This window comes from Caenorhabditis remanei, chromosome X (genome assembly GCF_010183535.1).
Source record: "Caenorhabditis remanei strain PX506 chromosome X, whole genome shotgun sequence".
Classification (NCBI taxonomy): domain Eukaryota; kingdom Metazoa; phylum Nematoda; class Chromadorea; order Rhabditida; family Rhabditidae; genus Caenorhabditis; species Caenorhabditis remanei.
In genome coordinates, this window is record NC_071333.1 from 5,393,080 (window position 1) to 5,418,795 (window position 25,716).

A 25,716-nucleotide genomic window follows, 5' to 3' on the forward strand; every position below is an offset into this window, starting at 1 on the left:
CACGTTGGTAGTCGCCGTCTTGACCTTTGTCTTGGCTTGCTGATTGTGTTTGTTATCTCTCGATGAGTTAGCAGAAGATGGCGAAGATGATTCACCTCGATTTGTGCAAAGGACACTTGAATGTCGACCTTTACAGAAGTAGCACGGCCTGTTACTGTAACATTCTGCAGTTTTGTGTGCATTACTATGACAGTTTAAACAGCGTCCTTCGCGATTCAAAAAATCTTTGCGATCCTTGATGGAAACGAATTTTGTGCATTTGCTGGATTGGTGCTCGGAGTCCTTACAAAACAGACACAATCTGGTTTTCTTCTGTTTTTCAGAGCGATCCGACTTATTGGACTGGTTTCTGTCCTTCTTTGGATTATCGGCTTTCTCCTTTGGCTCGTTTTTGCCCTTCATCAATAGTTCCAGATCTTCTTCTAGCGTTATGTTCTCTTCAATGTCAGTGAACATTTTGCTGATTGTCCAGTCCTCCGAAGAAGCAATTTTCTTCTTGAAGGTGGCTCTTCTGATCTTGTCGTTGAACTTTTCCATGATGAGTTCCTTCATCATCCGATTGTCTACGGGTTCTTGAAGGCGTTCCAGTTGCTTTATCGCGACCATCAATCTTTCGAATAGGAGTCTTTGCTCTCGGGTGCTGCTGTCTTTGGCACAATCTTTGCGAACTTTTTCATTCAGTTCCAGAATGGTAGTCTCAGTGTCCGCGTATTTGTTTTTGAGAAGTTTGACGGCGATGTCATAATTCTCTGGCGTGATCTGGAATTGATCCAGTAGTTCTTTCGCTCCTCCTTGAAGATGATTGAGAAGATGAGTGAATTTTAGGATATTTGAGATTTCCGCTTTGTGGATTATCTCTTCGTAGAGCGACCAGAATTTTTGGAATTCCCATCTTTTCCCAGAGAAGACTGGGAGTTTGACTGGTGGGAGGTTGGAAACCTGACGTTCCATTTCCATGCTTGGTCTTCTTTGCGAAAACTCCTTGATATTCTGCTTGTTATCCACAGGCTCGACATTCTCTGATCGGATTCTTTTCAGTACTGCGTGGTACGAATCCCTGAGATTAATGGCGTCCTGGTTGAGCTGAATCAATAGCGGGAGTTTTTCTTCATAATTTTTCACATTGGCATCTTCTTCATCTCCAATTTTTTCGATTTGCTCTGACAATTTGATCGTGGTTGCTTCAAGCGTTTGGATTTTTGAATCCAGGAGGTCGATCACTTCTACAATTTGTCCAATGTCTTGTTTTGGGATTGGCAACGTCGCGTTCTTCAGTTTGCTGAGCTCATTCTGATACTTCTTCACGAATGTCGACAATGCGGTCGATTGGCTCGTGGTACTCAAGAAGTATAATTGAAGACTCATGGTTCTTCACCGAATTAGCGATCCGAAGTGATTGGAGAGCGAAAAAATTCGAAAATTTTGAGATTTTACTCAGCGTTAGAGTAAACCTCGAGCGAATTTGGTGGTTAGTATCAGTTAGTCAAGAAAGGACGGACAAGAATATTGTCAAAATAAAACTCGTACCTCCTTTCTCAAAAAGCGATCCTCGTTGTTCCTGCCACGCGGGTTTTCAGAATTTGGTCGTATGCACCATATAATAATTTCTCACTTCCTTGACGACTTGCGGCGAAACAATAAACAGTCAATCTAATAACTATTTATTACAGAAGAAAGAATATTAAAGTAAAATTATATGGGCGAAATAAGACGATGGGGGAGAATTTGGAGAGTAAAGGTCTCTCTTGTTGCAAGTGCCCCCTTGTCCCTTCGGACAGGCTTCTGCCCGAGGGACTCTGAGACGCAGACATAAGAAATAGTAACAGGAGGCGGGGACTCCTAGTTAAACAAAGGTATGATATACTATAATAGGAGATATCATACACAAATTATAACTTTGATTATTAAAAATGACAATAACTCTCTATGGATTGCCTGTGAAAAATATGTCAACTATTATACAAAAATTGTGTTCTACTTTTAACCTGTGTTATTGAAAAAAGTTATAAAAACTATTTCTCAAAAAACTATTTCTCAACTTAATGAAACTATCTTCCCGCAACATCAGCTGCAAAATTTTAAAACCATATGCTTCTTGTATTACCTATCCGCCGGTGGCTGACGGCTTGCTCAAAGTTTGACACGGGGACGAGAGGTGATAGACAACCAGGGTTCGATCCCCGAAGGTGTTAAATTTTGTTTGTTTTTTGTTTTTCACATTTTGGTACTAATCTGACATACGGGGTTCGACTCTTGATGCTGGCAAATCTTTTTTGACCTTGATTTCTGACATTTTTCTTCATTTAAGACAGATAGAAGTACTATTGTGAGGGAAATAGAAGTAACTGTTGATCGAATGACTTGTACATGTATCAACTCAAGTGATGATAATTAGAATGTTTGTTAGGACCGCTCCCGAAGTACGGAAAAACTATTCTCAAGCCTACGGAATAGGGAATGGTTTTTCGAAAACAATTACAAGTCATTTGATCAGCAGTTACTTCTATTTCCCTCGCAATAGTTCTTCTATCTGTCTTAAATTTAAAAAATGTCAGAAATCAAAGTCAAAAAAGATTTTCCAGCATCAAGAGTCGACCTCCGGTCGTCAGATTAATACCGAAATGTCAAAAACAAAAACAAAACACTTTTCCAGCTCCCGCTATCGAACCCCAGACCCTACAAACCCTAATACTACCTCCTTTTTGGGACAAATTTTACTCGATTTTCAATCGTGTCGAAATCTCTGGTGTGGAAATGTCCCGGAGCCTAGATTTCAAATATGTGTTTGACCGGTGGCTGTTTCATGAATCGGAAATTCATTCAAACCTCCGGAAATTAGTTATCTCCAAATTTTTGCAAACACCGGAAATTTGTCTTGAGCTTGGCATTGAATGTTGCAGTTCGATCAACTCTTTGGGGTTCTTACTCAGTTGAGGCTAATATAGTTTATAATAGCTTTTGAACGTTTGAAGAACCGAACATAAGCTTCATCATGCACCGACTCCCTAAAAAGATTTCGTGCAATAGGTAGGTTTCATTCAGTTAATACTAAACATTTGTATAGTTTGTTTAATAAGGTTGACGTCCATGGTGTGAACTTGGACCTTATCCTTCCACTTACTTAAATCCAACACTTACGAACACGGTCGTCGATTACATAAATATTTATTAGAGGAGACTAAAGAATAAGAAAGATAAAGTTAACTTAAAGAGGGAGACTAATACTACAGGGGCTTAATAAGAATAAACATGTAAAAATGTAAAAGAGATAATTAAAGATTAAATAATAGACCGCAAGACAGTTGGTATGTCTTGGGACCTAGCACTCCGCTACTACTGACCCTCGGGTGTCGACAACCCCGCGCGGGAGAAAGGGAGAGAGACACAGAGTAAAGGGAACGCCCCTCAAATGAGAGAACGTTCAAAGTACCATGTGACATTTGTGAACCTGTAGGTTGTATGGAATCTAAAACCGTATAAAATTCAATCAGAAGTTTTGAAATTGGCAAGGCTGCCGTTCGCACACGAAAAAATTTTTGATTTAAAAATTCTTCGTTGTTAACAAACATTGTTCAGATTCATCGCAGTTTACCAAAACCTATTTTTGAGCAGCTGTTGATCATCACCATAGTAAATTTAGCACATTTCATTCAGTGGAAAAGCTGGGTCAATAATTTTTTTGATGAACATTATTTACACATATTTTAATAGCTCTCGACTCTATTAATATAAAAACGGTACATTTTGTACATATCTTTGTTTTCTGACAATGTTTTTACATACTTTGTTCATCGGATATCTTCTACCTTGTGTAATGACTTGGCATGTTATTCGCCAGCAATCTACAAGAGTGGGAGATCCATTATTTTCATATATTAACACTGGGCGCTTCTCTGAAAAAAATCGAGTGTATTTCGAAGAATTCACCAACTGGAAAACAGGTGTTAGCCTAAACGTATCGCATAGTAAGTAAAAATATGTTTTTAAAAAGCTCAAAAATAACATTTTTCAAGGTGCCATAAGGCAACAAGAGTCTATTTCCCCTGCCTGGGAGTATCCTGAAAACGGTTTCTTCTGGAGTCCAAATTCTCGTGTTGAAGATGGATATCCTGAAGAGGAAGCAATCGCCTGTTACGAAGAAATTGATCATCCATCCGGTTATAGAACAACTGATCGTTTTGAAGTAAATCAATACCGATCATTTGAAAATGGAACCGTTTTTGTGAGTTGTGGAAGATTTGAAGGACATGTAAGAAAAGTTAGTGAACCAGGTAAAAATCGTACGTTGAATATAAACGAAAAGGTCTACAACAAATTTTAGTATACGGTTGCTACTATAATGAGACAGTTTATGAACTTGGAAAGAAATGGCTAGAGCCGAATCCTGGAGAAAAATGGCCGTTGAAACGAATCATGATGTGTACAAAGCCAAATGATGGATATTTTGAGAGCAAACTTGTTGGTTCGTCTGCTTGAGATAATTTATTGAAAAAATATCGGCTTTTAAGGATGCACGAAAGAGAATATCTACAACACCACTGATAAGCACATCAAAGAAATAATCTATTATGATGAAATAAATCTGAATTCAACAAATGAAGAAGCTCCATTTTTCAAATGTGTGGAGACAAAGCCAGGAAATGTGGAGTTAGTGGAAGTCAATCACAGAATGAGTTCGAATTCGAAGTTCTGAGGTCATTTTTTAATTACGATTTTATTCAGTTCTTGGATGTGTAGTTGACAATGTTTGGCACCAGCGATGGACTCCATGGAAAGATGACAAACGAGGTGCAATTTTTCAATGTGAAGACTATGAGCAGTACGAGAAAAAATGTTAGTTCTTCTCAATTTTTAATAGGCTTTAAACCTTTTTTCAGATTGTTATGTTGCTGGACGTCAGTTTGAAATTAATCGTGAGCTGAAACTGACGAACGGATGTACGTTTTTGTGCCACCCGCAAACAAATATTTACAATTGTGATCAAACTTCAAAAATGTTTAAAGTAGTCGGAAAGCCAAGAATGTCTAAATTAATGTGACGTGCAATTGTCGTTTTAATAACTTGTATCTGTAAATTGATTCTGAGTTAATGATGGTTTTTTTTTCATTTCTGGTGTTTCAATCTTAATGAAAATGTTGTATATGGGATTTGAACACTGGAGAAAAGTGTATGTTTGACAAACTGGGAAAATTTGAAAATAAGAATTGAATTCGTGTTTCAGAGAAATATGTTGTCAAAGGCTCCGGGACATCTCGCCACTAGACGTTTCGCCACCGGACGTTTCGCCACCAAAAAATAGAGAATTTCCAAAACTTTATAGGGAAAAAAACATACCACTAGTACGCTTTGATTATGCTAATTAAAGTTATGTGCTTTTTTCCCTTTAAATTTTTAGAAATTCTCCATTTTTTGGTGGCGAAACGTCTGGTGGCGAAACGTCTAGTTGCGAGATGTCCCGGAGCCTTGTCAAATAATCAATTTTAGTCGTTGTCATCAGTTATAGACTGCAATTTCGCTGTTTCCATTTAACTTTTCAAAAAATATACAAGCTTATGTGCTTAGTGAAGGTTATGTAATATGGGTACGATTTTTTGAATGTGACTAGATAGGGTTGGAAACAGTACAAATAGTCTGAACAAACAATAAAAAAATGAATTTGGACTTTTAAACAATTGATGAAAAACACAAAACGTTTGCTATGTTTTTCAATAGCAGCTGTGTAAACACACTTCATTCTGTGCACATAATTCTATCAAACTCGATTTGACCCCTGTTCTCTTCTAATTCCTATAGAAAAATTACCATATCATTAGTTTATTTTGTTTATCGGGATTAAGAAGAGGAGCCGATGCTACTTCTTAATATACTTGTGGGACTTATTGTATCCCATGGGTTTTTGCATCAGTTTCTTCAAAAAACCAATTCGATGGAAGATACGCTTTTTTGTATACTAAAACAAGACGTTTCTCAGAGAAAATCTTAGTTTTTTTTGAAGAATACAGTAACTGTAAAACTGGTTCGGTTCTAAACGACGGATTGTGCCAGTCTGATTTTTGTTTGACTAGAATTTGAATTCATTCAATTTTAGTCAGTATGGGTTACACTTTTTTCTCTGGTAAACTTTTTTCTCTGCCAGATTATACCATGCCCCCTGGTTCTATTGGGTTCCTAACACACGTAGTGAAGATGGCTACCCCGACAAAGAAGCAGTCGATTGTTGTACTTCTAATAGTTACTACAACCTAAATAATTATACTAAAGACAAGAAAGTTGAAGTTACGGTAACAAAACTGTTCAAAATAGAACAGTTCGTGTTCAATGTGATATATCTGATGGACAAGAGTCAGTGAAGCAAGTAAAGACTTTACTGAAATGAATAATTCAATTTTACTTTATAGTATGTGGCAGTTTTTACAATCGAACTGTTTTCCAACTTGGTCAGCAATGCATGCAAGTAATGCAATGCGACAAATCACGAAAACGGGTTATTTTGGATGCAGAGTTGTTGGATGTTTTCTCAGATACACTATCAGCTACACTCAAGATAATCTTAGAGTATGTAGAAACTATTTAAAAAATATTCTAAATTCTACGGACAATGCTGTTAAACCAACATTTCCGTTGTGGATTTGAGCCGGCTGAAATTTCAATGATGAAGGTCAACAAAGGAAAACTTAAGTTCCAAATGTGAATAAATTACTCAATACTGAATTTTTTCTTGCATCCGGCCGTGTCATTGACAATGTGTGGCATGATCATCATTTACCCTAGGAAAAAGTTTAGGTTGATATTTTTGATTGAGTGTTTCAGTCTTGGGCAATACAATGAAAATGTAAGTGTAAAAACAGCTAGCCATACAAATAAACTACTACTGTTTATAAATTCAAAATGCAAATTTATTATTTGAAAAGAAAAAATATATAATCAGAATTTTCAAATCTTGTAAAAAAAAAATAGAATCATGGGTCGTAATAATGACAAGAGTACTGTTCGGGTTAGACTAATAAAAGTATTCATTGAAGCCAAAAACCTCCAAATTCGTCAAAAAAATTTCTGAATTCACTCATCATTTGTTCCATTTCTCCGGCGTGCTTGATCAAAAAATTAACAATCCAGAAGAAACATACAGACAAGAACAGCAACACCACTGTTAGGCTTAAGATGACAAAAGCAAAGCCAGCAACTGTTTCTGAGGTTCTATTTTCTTTCACTTTCTGTCGATAAGCTTTCAGTTTGTTCCTTCGAAATTGATGAACTTTACGTTGGAATGGCATCTGAAAATAAAGTAATAAGGAGTTTGAATGGATGATGGAAAAAAATTTTGATATTATTATGAAATGATCTCCAACGTTACTAAACTATGTGTTCCTTTAGCAAAAGAAGTGAACAAGTAGACACACAACTTTGTTTGAAAAATATAAAGTATATGAAAAGCTAATATAAAAAAATTCTGATATTTAAGAAAACTGAAAGTATATCAATTCCCCCTGATTGGTTTTCAAAAAAAGTTTAATCAAAAAACCAAAAGTAATTTTGTACTTGGTTCTGAGATTTTGCAATTTTTGCCAGTGTTCTTGCTCGAAAATTTGATTTTTTGAACTTGGTCGTTCCAAAATTTTAGAAGATAAACTGAAGGAAACGTAACAGTGAAAGAAGAAAAAATTAATTCATTGTTGCTCACATTGCAATTTTTCTTATAAAGGATATCGGTTTTCAGAAGAGTTATTTCAAAATGTAAAAAATTATAACATTAATTCAGAATGTCTTGATATTAAAATTAGCATAAAACTATAAAATTGTGAAGCTTTAATTTATTTTTACCACACATCACACTCTCAAAAAGTGTGAAAATATTCGAAACACAATTCGTAAATATCAATTTCCTGCGGTTACCTCCCGTCTACTCTTTAATCATTCTTTCACGTGGGCTTACCCAGAGATAGCGGAAAGAGTATGCAACCACTAATCTCTATTTTGTGGCTACATTTTTATTCTACGTATTTGCAATAGCTGGGGATTGGTATGAAAATAAACCAAAATGTTGTCTTTAATGATACACAACATAGAAACGGAAATCTAACAAAAAAAAACAAGATGAAAAAATACTTAAAGGACTGAAACCAAGACTGATCTACAACAAGACATGATTTAGAACGAATTCGAGGCAGATTCGTCATGAGTTAGCGACTAAATGAATAAATATCACCAATTATAATATTGGTGGACCGAACTTATTAGTACAGACTGTCAAGTTTTATTTAATTTTCATTAAATTTAGTTGAAAAAGTATAAGTTCGTCAATATTTAAGTCGTCAAATGTGTTCAAAAATGCACAATAAAATCAAGAAAAGGGAGAAAAGTAGAAGTTCGGATACATGAAAACAGGGAGAAAGATATTTAGATTGTTTTCATCATCTTTAGAGCAAGTTCATCGAAGATTCTGACAAACCCCCCAAATATGTGCAGAGCGCGACAATCCCATGTGTGTGCACCAGAGTTGCGCGGAAGTGATTTTTTCTGAAACGGAAGTTGGAATTCGGAAGTAAAATTTTGAAAATGAAAGTCGGAAGTAAAATTTTCAAACGGAAATCGGAAGTGAAAAAACAGCGCGGAAGTCGGAAGTCGGAATTCCGCGCAACTCTGATGTGCACCTTGTATTCTTGAAAAATTCTAGTATTCTCGTCAATTCGTCACACGTGCCTTCTGAGAAGCTGTGAATTCATAAGTTATCCAAAGTCAATTTCAAAAAAATTTTCAACCTACCCATTCAGGATTATGCAACGTTTTTCTAGTAAATTCATACACAAAGTAGAGTTTTAGCTGCATACTGGAACACTGACATCATTACGTGAATTAATTAAAAGCCGACACATTGTACATATGTGGTTCTCTTGAGTACATTCTGTCTGTATGTCCAATCGCATCATCACTGTAAAATTATGATATTCACAGAGTTTGTTTCATTTTATTCTGACTCACAAAATATTATCGTTTTCATAAACCACAATTCTGTAATGGAACGATGGTTTGTTGCATTCAAACTGTCCTTCGAATTGGAAGGTACTCAGATATGCATTAACGGAAGAAGGAATAGCCAGTAATACAACAACGACGAAGAAAATCATGAGTTTGGGAGCAAACATTCTGATAATAAATCTTCTGAAAATATTTGCAGTTTGGAAACTTACCTAGAATTTGATGAGAATTGAAGGGTGTGATGATAATTTGGAAATTTTTGGTGGCAACTGATCTGTTTCTTTTGCTTTTATTGGGACTAATTTGCATTTTGAAAATAAAATGATAATGAGCTGAACAGGAGAAGGCAACAATATTCATGTTTTCTATTGCTAATTAGTGACCTCGGATTAATAGATCTGATTGATCATTGGTTTCTATTTCTATTTTTTTTCTAACTTTATTGAGGTCGAATTACTATCTTTTAAAAAACGTACAAGTTTGATATTTTAGAAAACCTCCTGTCCCCAAAGACCCAAACAGTTTGTTTATCTTGGAGTTCTTGGTGAGGCAAAGTGGGTAAGATAAAAAAAAAAGCAACTCAACAGCGAGAAGGAACTGGTGGTCTCCCAGAATGTCCTTAATGAACTTCTTCTTGGAATCTTCACGGAAAAGGTAGAAAACCACGATCTTATTAAAAAAGCGACATTGTCGTCGGGTTAAAAGACAAGTATTTATTATGTTTTTTCAGCAATTGTAAGCATTTCTGAAAAACAAAAATGAAAAAAGCGCATTCCAGTAATATGCTGAAATTTTTCAGTATTACAGACAACCAAACGGCTACCCTACTATCCCAGACCTTGACAATTTTCGGAGTGATTTGAGCTAAAGACAGGGTAAAAAGATAAATCTTTTGGGCCCATATCCAAGAATTAGTCGGAAGGTTTTTAAGGTGGAAAAACGTCTTTTAACCTCATCATTTGATAATTTAAAAAGTGTCAAATGCTGAGGACTCAAAGAGCCGGAAAAGGCTTAAAGTGCCAAAAATTGCTCATAGTTGTGCAACTTTTGGTTAATTTTCACAGAAAATATTCTTGTTGTTCACGGAAAAAGCAATATTTCGATAATTTCTGAAAAAAAACTTTCTTTCGCGTGCACAACAATAAAATTCGACAAATAATTTGTTGCACCTATTTTTTTTCGAACAATGCTTCAAGAGACTCAACTCTTTTTCCTGCTTTTTTGAACCTAATCATTCGAAAAATAAAATTTTACACGGTTCGACGCAGAATTCAGACCTCCTTAAAATCTCTTCGAACACTTGTATCCGAACCACATAAATTTTTTTCTGAGAGTTGTCTTATTTTTGCACTTTTTTCTTCTTTTTCCTATTGACGTTCAAAAAGTTTTCATGATTTTTTTCTCTGTCTTACCATATTCACTCACTTTCTCTTGTCAATATTTGGTTTTTTTTTGCTCTGTAATTTGATCTCCACTGTTCAATTTTCAAATTTCTTTTCGTTATTCTTTTTCTCTTTATAGTTTCACTCAATTTGTCCCTAATTTTTTTTTTGAACTCTCTCTCTCATGCAATGTTGCACCCATTTTGCTATAGAGCATTCATGCCTTCCTTTTAAGCATCTTCCAAAGATTTCTACCGATTTGTCACTTTCCATTACAGTGCGTCCAATAATCTTAAGACACCCCCCTAAAAGAAGATTCCAAGAAAATGGAATGTGATTTGAAAAAACTGTGAATGCAGTTCGATTCAGAATTTTTGAAAACCCCTACAGACAAATTTCTAGAAAAAATACTTTATTTCTGAGCACGTGACCTCAAAAAAACACTTTTTTGGCCGTCAAAAAATGATAAGACACCCTCGATTTTTTCGATTTTTCACGGCGGAAAGTCGTGGAATATGAGATGAGTTGGATATCTGATTATCCATTTTTGAATTTTTTGTTTTGTTTTTATTGTATTCCAATTATTTTATTCTACTATGGGAGACGGAGCTCCTCTCACCGCTTATCAACAAGGTCTATTGGATGCCTGGGCGAGCATTGGAACTCTTTCTGAAAGTAAGATGGCTAAGATGATAGGAAAAAGCAGATGCGTTGTTCGAAACTATCTCAAGGATCCTCTTGGTTACGGTACAAAGAAGTCTACTGGGCGTCCCCGAAAACTGACAAAAAGGGACGACAGAAACATCACTCGCGCAGTATCCAATACTACAAAAAGCGCCATGGATATCAAAGGGGAGCTGAAATTAGTCGTGTGCAAGAACACCGTAATCGATTCGATGCATCGATAAGGCATTCTCAAGCGACAGAAGAAACAGTTGGCTCCGAATATGACAGATGCCCACAAGAAGCGTCGGATGGAGTTTGTCAAAGAGAACATGGGAACAAATTGGGATAAGGTAGTAATGACTATGTTTCTTACATTATCTCAACTTTCTGATACTTACAGGTCGTGTTTTCTGATGAGAAAAAATTCAATCTGGATGGTCCTGATGGCAACCGATCTTATTGGAGAGATCTCAGAAAAGATCCGGTGTTTTTTCTTCGTCGAAACTTTGGAGGTGGCTCAGTTATGGTCTGGGGAGGATTTTGCAAAGATGGAAAGTTGAAGCTTCAGTTCACCTCTCATAAAATGGACTCAACTGAATATCAAAAAGTTCTTCAGACTGCCATTGTTCCATTTTTCCGAAACCGACGTCGCAGTCATCAGTTTCAACAAGACAACGCCAGCGTGCATGCAAGCAATTCGACAAAAGCTTAGTTTCAGTCAAAGAAGATCAAAGTCTTGGATTGGCCTGCACGTAGCCCGGATCTCAACCCCATAGAAAATCTGTGGGGGATCCTGGTCCGTCGTATCTACAAGCATGGGAAGCAGAATAACTCTGTCAACGACCTCAAAACTGCAATATTAGCAGCATGGGATGCTATCAGTGACACAGAAATGAAGAACTTGGTCGGAAGCATAAAAAATAGGATGATTGAAGTTATTCAGAACAATGGAGGAGAGACCAGTTATTGAATTGTGCATTGTTTTTGTGTTTTTGAATAATAAATAATGTTTTGGAGCTCTTTCATACACAGCCAAATGCGTGAAAAATCGGAAAAATCGAGGGTGCCTTATCATTTTTGGACGGCCAAAAAAGTGTTTTTTTGAGGTCACGTGCTCAGAAATAGGTATTTTTTTCTATAAATTTGGTTATGGGGGTTTTCAAAGATTCTGAATCGAACTGCATTCACAGTTTTTTCAGATCACATCCCATTTTCTCGGAATCTTCATTTTAGGGGGGTGTCTTAAGATTATTGGACGCACTGTATTTTAATTTCATGGTTTTTTTTCTAATAAAACAGTATTCTGAAACATTAGTTTTTTGTGTGTTCAATGAACGCTTCAGAGTTTTTCTAGCTAGATTTGCAGTAACAGTGGTAGGTGTTACATTCATCTTTGGGAACTCTTTATGCCTGTAACTTTTAAAATGTTTAAAATTTGAATGCAACTTCTTTTCCAGCACAAATAATTTTTTTTTAAATCTCCTATAAATCTTTTTCAGAATAGGTGAGCGTTTTTGAGAGTATCATCGAGGCAGCAACGGGATTCACTCCAATGATTCGATTTTTTTTATTTGCCACGAGTGTAATATCGTGGAAAAAAATCAAAACGTACATTGAACAAATGTTTCCTATCGTCACTGAAAATTCCGCTGTCTCCTTGAAAAAAACTCGTTATCGTCTATACCGAAACCGTCTCGTAAATATTTTTTAAAATCCGTGTTCATTCACAAAATCGTGGTGAAACCCATAGCGTTGCGGCTGCGTCGCGGTCTGATGCGTTGGCAAAGAGGCAGGAAAGAAGTAAACAGACGGAAAAGAAAGAAAGAAAAGTGGAGAAATGCAAAGAGGTCTGAGAGGACAAAAAGAAAGAAGGAATGGGGGAGAATGAAACGAGAAGACCTCAGGTCGTTTGCAATGGGGAAAGAAGAAAAAGAGGGAAACAGGGAAGAAGAAAGCGTTGAGAAGAAAGTGATCAACTGAGGGACCAAAAATAATACTTTTCAAACAAGTCCAAATAGCGGAACAACTTCGGGAAAACGATAGTCGTTTAATTTCAGAAATGATTTGAGAAATTAACTTAATTACACAGCACAGAGATTCTACTCGAACAAACCAAAATGATTTCAATTTAGACTACAGTGCGTCCAATAATGATAGGACCCCCCTAGATTTGGGGGTTCCAGACAGAACTAGTACAGATACAAAAAATCTGTGATGACCATCCGATTCAGGGTACAAAGAAACCCCAGGGGCCATGTTTTCATGATTCTACCACTTTTCTTAGAAGCGTACTAATAAAAAGTCATTTTTTCAGCCGTCCAATAATGATAGGACCACCTCAAAAATCGAATTTTCAGTTGATTTTCAAGAAATTTTTTTTCTCGGAAAACTTTTAAAATCGAATAAAATATTATTTTTCTGTTGTTTTCAAATGGTTTCATTATAGTTGTGGCGTTTTCAACTCCAAAATCAAATGATAGCCACCTTCGAATTTTCACCCATCTGAAAAATTCACTGTTTCAGAACTTCGAGACCTGTATCTCAGGGCTCCGATCACGTATCATTCTGAAACTTTCCGGTAAAGTTAATCGAGCCATTTATGACAAAAATAAGCAATAGATTTGTGAAAATATTCATCTTCTGAAAAGTTATACTCAGGATTCTCGAACCCATTTCGACCAAATTCGACTATTTTCAAAAATTGTGTCAAAAATATGAATTCTTGGATCTGAATGAAGAAACATTTCAAAATATGCCAAAATAGTGCCAAAATGCATTGAAAATGAGTTTAGACACTTTTTTCCATATCTTGGACACAATATTTAGGGGGGTCCTATCATTATTGGACGCACTGTACATCTTCGATACTCAATTTGAAAAGTTGTAAAATTTGGAACCATATCAGGTAAAGATTTTCCTCGCAAATTTGATTTTTTGAACAGAAATTCGAAGCGTTTTGAATTTGATTCACAGAAAAAAAAAAACCAAAAAAACATAACTTTCAAATAAGTCAATGTGAAGAGCCTATAATCTGTACGCCCAAACGGTATAAAATTAAATCGAATTATCTGCTGTAAAAAGAATGAAAAGCTGCTGGTGTGGCGGTAATGTAGCACAACATAGATGTTTTTTCTGAGAAAAAAAAACTAGTGATTATTTGATAGAATTATTCAAATTGAGTAAATAAGTTCCTTCTTCGAGGATTGAATGGTTTTCATTTACAGACTAGCGGGTTTTTGAGCAAAACCACTACATTTCAATTCAGAAAAACTAGCGTTGGACAGGATAAAAGTATCTTAAACACATTCAGCTTGATGACGAAGTATGAATTTGGCTAAAAATCATTTGTGCCGGTTTTGTGATGTAGGGGATTACGTTTGAACCTTGGATGTTGTTTTCTTAATCGAGACAACTTTAAGGAAATTTTATAAACCGAACGCACTCACGTTCAGATTTTTGAATAACAATGTGTGCCTCTGAGTTGCCAAGTTCACTAAACGAGCAGTGCATGATAAGATTCTTTGTATCCACAGTTTTCAATACCACGAACATGCTTTCATCAATGTTCGATCAAATTGGTCATTTGCAGCGCGTATCACCTAAAATTCGATTCATTCATTACGGGAATTGTGGATTTTCTAAAAAAACAATGCAAAAAAATTACCTGAAAAAATCTGCAATTTGCGAATGATTGGTACCCAATCCGCTGATTTTGGTGTGTAGTGAATATCTTTAAACTTCGGATAACCTGTTCTTCAATTTATTGAGACCAAAAAAGTTCCAGGTAAGAAGAATTAAAATGCTCTCTTTTCGATATTTGAGTTCACAAATTGTGCGTTTGAGCTATCTGGTCTACTGCCGAAGTTTTACTTTAAACTCAGCGAAAGTTTCTCTTTGTTTTTTTTTAGATTTCTCAAATTCAGTGGATTAATAATTGACAGATCTATAGATTCCTGTAGTCCAAAGCTGCTGTTGGGGGGTAACTAATGTTTTTGATAATACTGTAAAGTGGCTCGACTGGTTCAGAAACAACGCATTGTTTGAGAATTTTCAATTTATCTCTTTGATATACTTATGGTCAATTTCCAGTACCACGTTTGAATTTTTATTAATCAAATACTACTGAACTATGAACAAAGCTGATTAAATATATTATGAGTCCGTCTTGTTCAAACACAGTTTAAATCAATCATGGAAACGCGTGTGCTATGGTCAAGTGTCACGATCCAACGTCTTTTCAGGCTCAAATATAAACATTACGATTTCAAATATAAATAATGCTACCATGTTTTTTTTTAGCTATTCCAATACATAGGGAACTGTATTAGAGCCAAAAATGCAATAAGTAAATAATATGACAGGTGCATCAACAATTTTTTCTCTACAGTTCACACCGACGCAACTGAAAAAAACTGCGCATAATTAGCGATAGTATATAAAAGGTCAGCATGTTATACACCAATTCACCAATTTTATCATGCTGCTTTTATTATTTTTTATCTTTAGACTTTGTTCCTGTTTTTTTCCTAGTGTGTATAGAACAATAGATGAACCATTGACTCCATTCATATTTCTAAACGAAGATGTCGGAAAAGATATGGTTGTTTACACGAAATTGAACAATGTCCTAACCGGAGAAAACATTAGCATTCCTATAAGTGAGTTTTTTTCTCTGATGGTACTCTCTTTTTGTCTTTCAGATAGTCTATGGTATGAATACAACTCTTACTTCAACAGAACGAATAAAACAGCTCATTATTTTTTGTACAAATACAACGTACGATATGAAGACAAAATGCCAATTTATGAACCGGACGCTTGTGTTGCATTTCCGCTTTTAAACTCAAACGATGAGGAAGAAAAACAATATAAGTTTATACATGTCGGTGAAAGAGAAACATTCAGTAACGGATCAGTTCGTGTGAGATGTGATAGCTTCAACGGGTCTATAAGGAGAATCAGTGAGCCAGGTGAGTTGGTTATTCACTGTAAGGCTTGAGGATGACCGCAATAAGTTGCCTCTTAGTATTCAAACAAGAGGGGCTCACGCATGCATTTTTCAATTTCTGTAGTACATCTTCACAATCTTTGAAACTTCGATATTCAGCATTTTAATCGAAGTTTGCAAAAATTTATCTTGATCAGCGTCGAGTGCATCAACAAGATGTTGATTGATTTTCAAAAACTACTTTTTATTAAAAAAAGAAATATCCTACTATCTGACTTTTCCGATTATCTGATAGATTTTGTAGTGTTTCAAAATTTACGGAAAAAAAAGCGGAACCCACAAGAAAGGCAGTTTCATATTTTATGAATTTGAGAAAAATGATTTTTTTTTCAAAAAGAAACGCCAGATAAATTTTAAAACTCAGTTTGTTGATACTTCTGTGCTGAAAGTGACAATTTCCAGCTCCTACTTTATCAACATGACATTAAAATTTATTTACAAAAACACTTTTCCTAGCTTATATGTTTATAGTCAAAGGATGCTACAGCAACGGAACAGTACACGAATTTGGAACAAACTGGAATGAACCAAACTATGGAGATGATACAATAAGTTATCGAGATTATCAATGTCAAAAATCAAAATCTGGATACATGGAGAACAAGGTTGTAGGTGAGGTTTCTTGAGTGACACAGAGAACATTGATAAACTTTTTTCAATTTTCAGGATGTTCCTACACGTATGAATGTTTGGACAGTTTTGACAATTTCCACTCATGTGGGATATATTTGCATTTAAATGAACCCGCCCAAATTGCGAACAACAAAACAGTGAAATGTATTGAAAAGGAAGACGGAAATGTAACAGTTATTGAAGTTAATGAATATAAAGGTAAGTACAGACATACTATTCATCTCATAAAATTTCAACAATGCAGAACACGGATGCACATTAGATGGACAGTTTCACAGTTTGTATAAACAATTCATAAATGAAAAACGTGCAGCAGTTTTCTCCTGTCGCTGGCGTAAGGAACTTGACAAACAGTGTAAGAAATCGAGTTCACTCTGTTTCAAGATTGGCTATTTTTTAGATTGTACTTTCAACGGAAAATTATACGTGATTGGGGCGATACTAAAATTATCTAATGGATGCTTGTTCATTTGTCATAAGCAAACTAACATATTTCATTGCGATCACCAGTTGTCAGGATTTGAAGTCATTGGGAAGCCGAGAAGAGTAAAGAGATCGTAACCATAAATAATTGAAGAAAATATTTGTATATTTGAATTAAATTATTGATAAGCTGATTTATATAAACACTCATCTAAAAAAATGAGAAAAATAAAATATTTCTGATACAGCGACTCTAAAAATTAAGTTTGATTGACGTCTATCAATCTTTTTTCTTGATCTTCATGCATTTTTGCACGCAAAAATCAAATTTTTTCAACAAGGAGAAATATGAAATCAATATAATATCAAATAAGCTACACATAATAAGCCTTTTTGTGCAATCCATTCAAGTACCCATCATATTCTTTTATTTTTATCTTTCTCATCTGAGGCCTGTTTTGAGTGTGATGTTTTGGTCCTCCATAGCTCAATTTTTGTTGCGGTTCTAATGTAGCGCTTCAGCGCTCAACTCTCTCTGTCTTTGGTGAAATAGTGAACACCGGTATTGGATTCAAAAAAATACGTACCTTAGCCTCATAATAACAACATTTCCGTTCGAATTTTGCAACTCAAAAACGAAAAAACGGATGCATATGAGATTTCTCTTGAGCGATCCAACATACACACCTGATCCTAACCCAACAAAATCTACGTGATTTTTGTTGTTTCCCAAAACACGTTGCTTTCTTCCAATGTAATCCTCGTTCATCCTCCGAAAACACATTGTCCGCCCTTTTAAAAAATTTTCCGCACTACCTACAAAATAAGACGATAAAAATATTTTACAAAAGTTGTAACTTCAGAGATGGATTTGGTGATCAAAATGAAACCTATTCAAATATTTTCAAAGTTAGTTCCTCAGAAAAAATAGTGAACACGCTTTGACGGGAGAAATCGGCCACCCATGTGTCTCTTCATTTGCATTTGAAGAAAAGACTATTCACAAAAAGAGGGAAATAGCGTTTCGTGAAAGAAACACATTGAGGAAGATTAATGAGAAAGAGCGTTCAGCTCGGTCGATACACAACCATAGCAGAATAGGGAAAAAAACAAAAAGTTCAACAATGACCAGATTGTCTACAAGACAAATAAAGGGAGGTATCTATAAAGAATACAAGTAGGTAACGAGTCATAGTGAGTAAAAGCGAAGTTTAAAATTGAAGGTAAAAAACACAACTTAAAAACCGTCGTTTGCAAATGAATGATGATGAAAAATTCAATTGAGAAAACTTTAAAAAATTCAAAATTTTTTTGAGGTTTTGAAGACAGCGCTCTCATCGTTTGAAAAATTGAGTTCATCGACGATTAAATATTTTGCAGTCCATGAAGTTTTGAGCTCGCCGAAAACTATGTAAATGATAAGTTTGTTTGAAGTTTTAACATCTGCTGTTTTTTGACGAACGTACTGTACTGAAAAATATATAGAAAAACTTTCCTATAGAAACTTTTTTCCAGTGTGTGGAAACAAACGAACAAAATTGTCATTTTGAGAGACTATGCAAACAGAGGTCTTCTAATAGAACTGAACTAATCAACATTTTTTGACTTATGATTAACAACTTGTTTTCCTAACTAGTTTATAATTGTGATGTAATAATTCAGTGGCACGCTGACAAGTTAAAACGAATGGGTATTATTTCGTTGTGTGTTACATGTACCAATCCCAAAAGTAAAAGAAAAGAACTGTTTTTTTTTCTTTTTTGTTTCAGGGTACACCTCTTCCTTACACTTCAAAAGTCAGATGTTTTGAAAACTCTAGTCTCATCGAATCCCCAAACCTTTTTACAATTTTTTCAACTCACCTCGTATGTGCATTGAATGACTTTTTTTTAAGAACATCCTTGTTTATTTGCAGAGAACGCACTTTTTCTCATTCTTGATTGGAACATTACTCATTGCGAAAAATCGAGGCACCATCACCACCACAGAAGTGATTTATAGAACCAGTTTTTATTGCCAATTTCCTCCATTTTGTGTTTTTGATTATGTGATTGAGTGAGATGAGTGAGTTCAAATATTTTTTGACCCAATGGACAATTTTTCATGTGGTTTTGTTACAGCTTCCAAACCGAATTAAACCAAGAAATTCCATCTTTTAATTCTGGAGTGAGTCATTCATATATTTTGTGTTTTTCTACTCGCACCACAGTTTAACATTTCATTTGATTGGATTTTAAATGAGCAAATACTATTTCGCGTTTGTTTCAGTAGTTCTTGTCCAAGCCACCAGTTTTGCCTCAGTTTCTATACATGTTGTATTTCTTTAAAATGATTAAAGGATAATTTTTAATCACAGTGCAGGTTTCTTGAAATTTTCACACATATAAAGTACATAACAATGATTCCTAGATGCGCTTGACTGTTAACAGTAATTTGTCTTGAGATTCAAAACGGCACATGTCAAACATTGCAGAATATATATCACTTCGGGGTGAATTTTAAACCTACATTTACTTTTTTTTTATTACCTTTTGAAATGCAAGAAATAGCTCAATAGTTTGTAAAACATGTGGCGGGAATTGAGAAAACGACAGCGGGCTGATGACAGCAAAAAGAAATTAAAGAAAGACCGAACAATAATCAAATGAGTGTTTAAAAAAGTAAGGTAGAGAATCTATATTTTAAACAAACTAATCTGTGTCGAAGAAATAAAATGGGAACAAATTTTCAAGAAGAAAAGAGGTAAGAACTCGTAAATGAGCATGAAATATGTTGTTTTTTTTTCGAAAACCAAAAAAGAAGGAGTTTGCAAAGCTATTCTTCACATTGAAAAATATTGGTTCCAAGCAAAAGAACATATGAGAGAGTAGTAAACTGACTAAATATATACATCATCTCACGCAGGGTCACTTAACAACTGTTGTGATAGTATTTTTGTGCCGAGTATTTTTGTTTTTTGCCGAGTATTTTTGTTTCAAAGATACCTTATTAGTATTTTAAAAACTATCAGTGGTTTCATTTGAACTCTTACGATCTCAACATTAACGTTTGACAGAACACATAACTCGCTTCATATTCTCAAATCCCGACAAAACAATGAGTCTCCTTATGTCTTCCGTCGCAGCACATTGATTTTTCATAAAAATGGTGCATCTGCGCTTTTGCCCATTTCCTTCAGGAACCCTTCTTTTTTTGGTCTCTTTGAAGACAGATGATTTAAGAAGATCGCTTTCATTCATTCATATTTCAGTTCGCTGCTTTCAATTAGACAGCGGTCTACTTTTTCCAAATAGACAATATAAGTTTGTCATTTGGAAAATGAAACTTCTCCGCTTTATTCTATTTTTAATCTGTTTTGAAGTCTACCATGAACAAGTCATTTATATGTCTTCCTCTGAGATCAGCTACAATGTTACATTCAGCTGCAAATTCGGACATTTTTGTCTCAGTGGACTTCTTTCCGAAGATGACTCGTAAGTTTGTAAAACATTTAAAAAAAAGGCAAAAATCCATTTTCAATTGGGAAATAGCACATTCATTACAAAAACTGTTAATAAATAAATACGCTTTTTATAGAGTTTTCAAAATGAATCGAAAAAATAAAAAATTGTTCCCCAAGAATTTTCATTTCAGCCGTTGCGTGGAGTCCACCCTTACCGAAGATATCACTTCACGCCTCTTCTATCAATGTTCAACACGTCCTTCAAACAATGTAAACATCGCAATAAACTCAAACTTTGATGAAAAAGAAAGTTTCGTTGATGTGAGTATAATAAAAAATATGTAGTAACAATGCCCACAGTTTTTCAGTACTTTCAAAAAAAATATTATGAGCCCACACTACTCGTTGTCCATAACTGCACAGTATTTGATGGAGTCCTTCATTCAACCCACCGCTTACCTTCCGTGTTGATTCAAAGAAAGTAATATAATCATTTTTTCCAAGTGCTAAACTAAAATGTGATAAGTTTTTCAGGTCTGTTTTCAAAGCTGTTGAAGAAGACATCACCGAAGTTGGCAATCAAATCAAATTTAATAAACCCTATTAGCTAACGCTTAAAATTATCATACTCCCATGGATTCATTGAGTTTGCCTCACTTTTCTCAAAACTTCCAAAGGTTTCATGACAAGATGGAAAACTTTTTATTGACTGCAAACTTTCAATAATTTCTTTTCAAAACTTATTAAAAATGTCTGTGTTAGAGCATTTGCAATTATAATTTTTTTTTAGCCGATTTCCTCGTTTATTTTTCTAAACTTTTCAACAAAAATTTTTGTACGCTATGATAACGCTACTTTTTTTGTTTGATTTGTAGGGCACTTTTTTATTACCGCTTTAAAGATTAGTTTGAATATTGAATTCACACCTTCCAAACTAAAATTTCCCATAACTACATTGACTGTAATCAATTGTTAGTACTCTTGTAATAAACATTTTTTGTCGTGTAGCATTATTCGATGCAAACACTTTTCAATTAATAAATTACTGAGGGTGAGTGTGTTTTTATCCAAGTGTATGTTTTAAATGAATACCTTGACAGGTTGAAGAATAAATCGTTATTTTCTATATTAATAATTTTTTGAATATGTGGAGAAACTCAATCTGATCAGAGCTTGATTTCTAAAAACTTTTTCAAAAACATTACCCAGAAGATAGAAAAGTGACCTAAACATGTTTAAACTGCAGCATTAAAAAATTGGAAGAGTTCGTCTTTATATTAACTAATTTTCCCACAAGAAAACGTCGTGAAAAAAATCAAATACAGAGCCATTATCGAAAGTTTGTCAAATCATGCTCATACGTGAAAAACTCGTTTCGAAACACAAATGGCCTCTCGGTAGAATCACAACAGCAGTGGATGAACAGCGAATAATCCAATACATCATCGTATATTTTGAGGCTCAGCCACAGGAAGAGCCATCAACCAACTAATCCTACTCGGAACCAATATTTTGACACTAATACTGAGCCAAATCAAAAAAGAGTGATGCAGATTTTGAAAATCCCCTATTAGCGTTTTATCTACACAAACTCTCAACAGATACATCAAAACAAGAAACACTTGAGTTCACATGAAGGAGTAATTCTGAATAGTCATCACCGTCAGCTCAAGCGTCTTTTTTTTGACAATGCATATGTTTTAATCGATTTACTTTTTTTGCAATCGGCTTTTTTGGATATTCAGCCTTTTTACCTATTTTTCTTTAGTTTTTCTGTTTTTAAATTATTGTAATATCTTCCTTTTTCTTCCTGGTCATCTATTTAGTGTATATTATTCCTGTTTTTCTGAAAAACGTAATAAAAACTCATAAACGGATTGCCAAACAAATTAGGGCCTCAAATTTCTAAAATTTTCGTCATTTTCACGATGCACCGGTCACGAGTATACTTTTCCCATTGAATAATCTACTTAGTACATACCTGTTTTTTCACGCATCTTCTTTCACGTTTTCAACATAATTACCATATGAAACTGCCAGAGTCATTATTATCAGCTTGAACTTCTTTCAAATCTTTTCATTATTTAATTTTTTTACTTAGATTTCTTTTTCATTGTTTCTCCTATCCTTCTAAATTTTTCATTCTTTTCATCAAAGTTCATAGGCGCATCCAATTTCACTGTTATAATGCGTTGTTCACAGAAAACGCGTGGAACTCGCATACCTTATTCTTATTTAACCGCTGGTGCCTATTTTGAAGATATCTCCTCTATAGGGACAAAATGTTTACTGCAAAAGATAAAACCTGACATTTCAACATATAAATATAGCTGTCATAGAGTATACGGGCATGTTAACGCGTTTCAAAATGCTATCATTCTCATATATAAAAGACAAGTGGGCGTTGTCTGGACTCTCTCCGGATGTCGGCATTTTGTTTTCATTTCCTAAAATATAAATTATCATCAAAAAACGCCGACAGCGCACTACTATTAGCTGGTTAACCCACAAACGTGATTTCATGTTATATATTTTTCAATAACACCTTGTGCTTTGAGATTTTTATACTTTTCTGTAGTTCTTTCATTCATTCTATAGTTTCATTTTTCAGCGATGGCCTCCTCCACTTGTCTATCCCAAACCAGCTCGTCCCAACCTGCTGTAAAACAACAGATTCTCAAACCCAAAGTCCAAAGTAAGTAGAAATTTGCTTTTAAAAAACAGGTTAGACTGCATATGCTCAGAAAGAATATTTGTAGCACTAGCTGGAAATACATAAGTTTTAAAAACTGAAGTTTTTTTTTTCATAAATTATATGGCTCAGAGTCTGTTGAGAAGACAAAACTTTTGGTATAACTATAATCACCAAAATGGTTCACTGATAACTTAATACGGTATAACCAGTGTCAATGTTGAATGTATAATCATTCAGAAAACGAAATTTAAATGTTATTTTTCATTGAAAACAATAAGCAATGATTTTTCAGCAACGACTAAATTTCCATTAACGGAAGAGCAGAGAGAACTGTTGATTACCAGTGGATGCATCCCGAACCTTCGAGAAATCGAGGCAGGAAAGGCAGCATATAGTAAGTTTACAAACCTTTTCTCAAACAAGGTATCAATCTAATCATGCACTCAACTTTTCAGTAATGTCGGACATGTGCAGTGTCCCACCAAAACAGCAAGAGGACATGAAAAAAGTGATTGAAGAAAAAGCGTACCGGGATGCTCGCAAAGGAAAGCACCCAATTCCAAGCCGTTGTTCGAACTACGGTGAGTTGAGAAAAAACTAGCAAGAGAGCTAAAATGGATGATTCGACAATTTTACTAGATTATTTTCTGTTAACGTTTTATTTTATCTACTCCATCCGTTCCGTATCATAAACTTAAATTAGCATTTTCGGTTGAAAAGAGTTAAAAGAAAGAGATGGGAAAAGGAAAAAGCTGGGAAACCAAAAAGAAAAGTGATCTTTCACATACATGACAACAGTATATGTATATGAAAGTATATGAAAAATCCCTGGTGCAGTTTTTAACGTTTTTTAAATGTTACAATGCCTGTATATTTTCTGATCGTTATAATTTTTGCGCTATTTACATTACAAACACAACTGTTATATTTCTGTAAAAAAACGTTAATTAGTTTAAATTTGGCTGCCCGGAAAGAATTTTATTTTTTTAGGTTACTTTAAATTTAAAAAGTAAGTTAGAATGTTTTTTCTATTACAGTGTACCACAACAAAAACAAAATTCTGGAAATCAGCGGATGTGATGATATTTCCATAGGGTCACAAGTCTACGCGAACAAATATCGTTATGTGAAAATAAAAGGTTCTCCAGAATCGATCATCAAAGCAAGACAAACTCTTGATGATTGTTGTTTCTGTCACTTTGAGGAAGAATACGATTATAATGTCAACCATCGCCGGACCAATGACAAGGTCGACTTCTTTTTGTATGTTCCAAAAGAGTGTTCGCGGAAGTTCAATTCTAACGAAGGAATTCGTGCAGCACAGTCAAACGCTGTAAGTTTTCATTCGAATTATTGAATATGGTTTACCTGAGAAAACGTCCACAGGCTACACATATGTCTTTTTTTCAGCTCTTCCATTCGACTCGAGTCCAGCACCAAATGATATCAGTTCATGAAGATTGTAACCCTCCAATCATCATGATTGGACCCGGCGATAAAATGCGAGAAGCCAAAGCGAGTGTGGTTGAGCTGTTTGCAGAATTTTCTGAAGAGAAGGCATCCATCTCAATTCCAAAAAACAATGGGTTCTATGGGCACATTATTGGAACAAAAGGGTCTACCATCCGTGAACTGTCAAGAACAACTGGAGCAGACATCTGGATTGACAAAGACGAAGCAGTTGCTATGATTGAAGGGACAAAGAAGTCAACAGCGGCGGCACAAGTTAAGATTCAACAAATGGTCAAAGATTATCAAGATCAATCGAATCGATATGACGGTAAGTTTTTAAAAAATCAGTTTTCATCTTTCAAATACACATTAATTTCAGCTGGCCCATCATCTAACAAGCGATCGACACGTATTTCATCGTCCTTGACCTCTCGAAAACGAAGAAGAAGAGACAGTGGTTGTGATTATGTCAGAGATTATCGCCAGAGTAGGTTCTTAATAAAGAAAAAATAAAAGTTAAAAATTATTTTGATAAATTATTTAGCTTTCTTTAAAAAACATAGTATTACATCAAAATCAGAGATGAGCGGAAGAGTTGGCGGAAGAAATCCGTAAATTGGCGGAGTAGCTTTTCATCGAGACGGTAGCAAAGGTGTTCAACTTAGTTTTTATTATTTATACTCCGCCAATTTAAGTATTTCCTCCGCCAACTCTTCCGCTTGTCTCTGATCAAAATGCTCGAACAAAAACTCTGACATATAGAACAATAGTTTTTCTGGTTTCCGAAAAGTAATGAGAATTGAAAAGATAGTTACTCTCAAATTGAATGCTAGCTCTCTAAATTCAAGTTTTATCAGGTTGAAATGAGTATACACATAACATCAGACAACCATATTTAATACTTTAAATTTCTATATTCATTGATGTTTTTCAGAGAACCGCCATCGCAAGTAGGGATAATCTGGATTCACACAAGTCTTCTCTGCTTTTGCTGCTTTTGCATCACTGTCTCTACATTACTTCAATAATGCACCACTTT

The 25,716-nt window shown here is 34.9% G+C and overlaps 5 protein-coding genes across 5 annotated transcripts; 4 read left to right on the forward strand and 1 right to left on the reverse strand.

The window, feature by feature from the left end:
• Nucleotides 1-3,814: 3,814 nt before the first annotated feature.
• On the forward strand, nt 3,815-5,038 carry GCK72_023028 (uncharacterized protein; the record flags this gene model as incomplete). The annotated part of the gene is made up of 6 exons (XM_003095791.2): nt 3,815-3,965; nt 4,014-4,271; nt 4,322-4,462; nt 4,509-4,673; nt 4,723-4,833; nt 4,878-5,038. 6 exons carry the CDS (start codon nt 3,815-3,817, stop codon nt 5,036-5,038), a joined length of 987 nt encoding a protein of 328 aa, XP_003095839.2.
• Nucleotides 5,039-8,853: 3,815 nt separating this feature from the next.
• GCK72_023029 (uncharacterized protein) lies at nt 8,854-9,143 on the reverse strand (the record flags this gene model as incomplete). The annotated part of the gene is made up of 2 exons (XM_053735190.1): nt 8,854-8,929; nt 8,980-9,143. 2 exons carry the CDS (start codon nt 9,141-9,143, stop codon nt 8,854-8,856), a joined length of 240 nt encoding a protein of 79 aa, XP_053578756.1.
• A 6,478-nt stretch (nt 9,144-15,621) lies between these two features.
• On the forward strand, nt 15,622-17,226 carry GCK72_023030 (uncharacterized protein; the record flags this gene model as incomplete). Its single annotated transcript, XM_053735191.1, has 6 exons — nt 15,622-15,682; nt 15,725-15,994; nt 16,504-16,644; nt 16,699-16,863; nt 16,910-17,020; nt 17,066-17,226. 6 exons carry the CDS (start codon nt 15,622-15,624, stop codon nt 17,224-17,226), a joined length of 909 nt encoding a protein of 302 aa, XP_053578757.1.
• A 3,246-nt stretch (nt 17,227-20,472) lies between these two features.
• On the forward strand, nt 20,473-21,137 carry GCK72_023031 (uncharacterized protein; the record flags this gene model as incomplete). The annotated part of the gene is made up of 4 exons (XM_003095825.2): nt 20,473-20,561; nt 20,722-20,851; nt 20,899-21,011; nt 21,065-21,137. 4 exons carry the CDS (start codon nt 20,473-20,475, stop codon nt 21,135-21,137), a joined length of 405 nt encoding a protein of 134 aa, XP_003095873.2.
• A 2,006-nt stretch (nt 21,138-23,143) lies between these two features.
• GCK72_023032 (uncharacterized protein) lies at nt 23,144-25,190 on the forward strand (the record flags this gene model as incomplete). The annotated part of the gene is made up of 6 exons (XM_003095799.2): nt 23,144-23,225; nt 23,518-23,619; nt 23,681-23,806; nt 24,263-24,558; nt 24,636-25,005; nt 25,057-25,190. The coding sequence occupies 6 exons, from the start codon at nt 23,144-23,146 to the stop codon at nt 25,188-25,190; spliced, it is 1,110 nt and encodes a 369-aa protein (XP_003095847.2).
• Between the last annotated feature and the right edge of the window lie 526 nt (nt 25,191-25,716).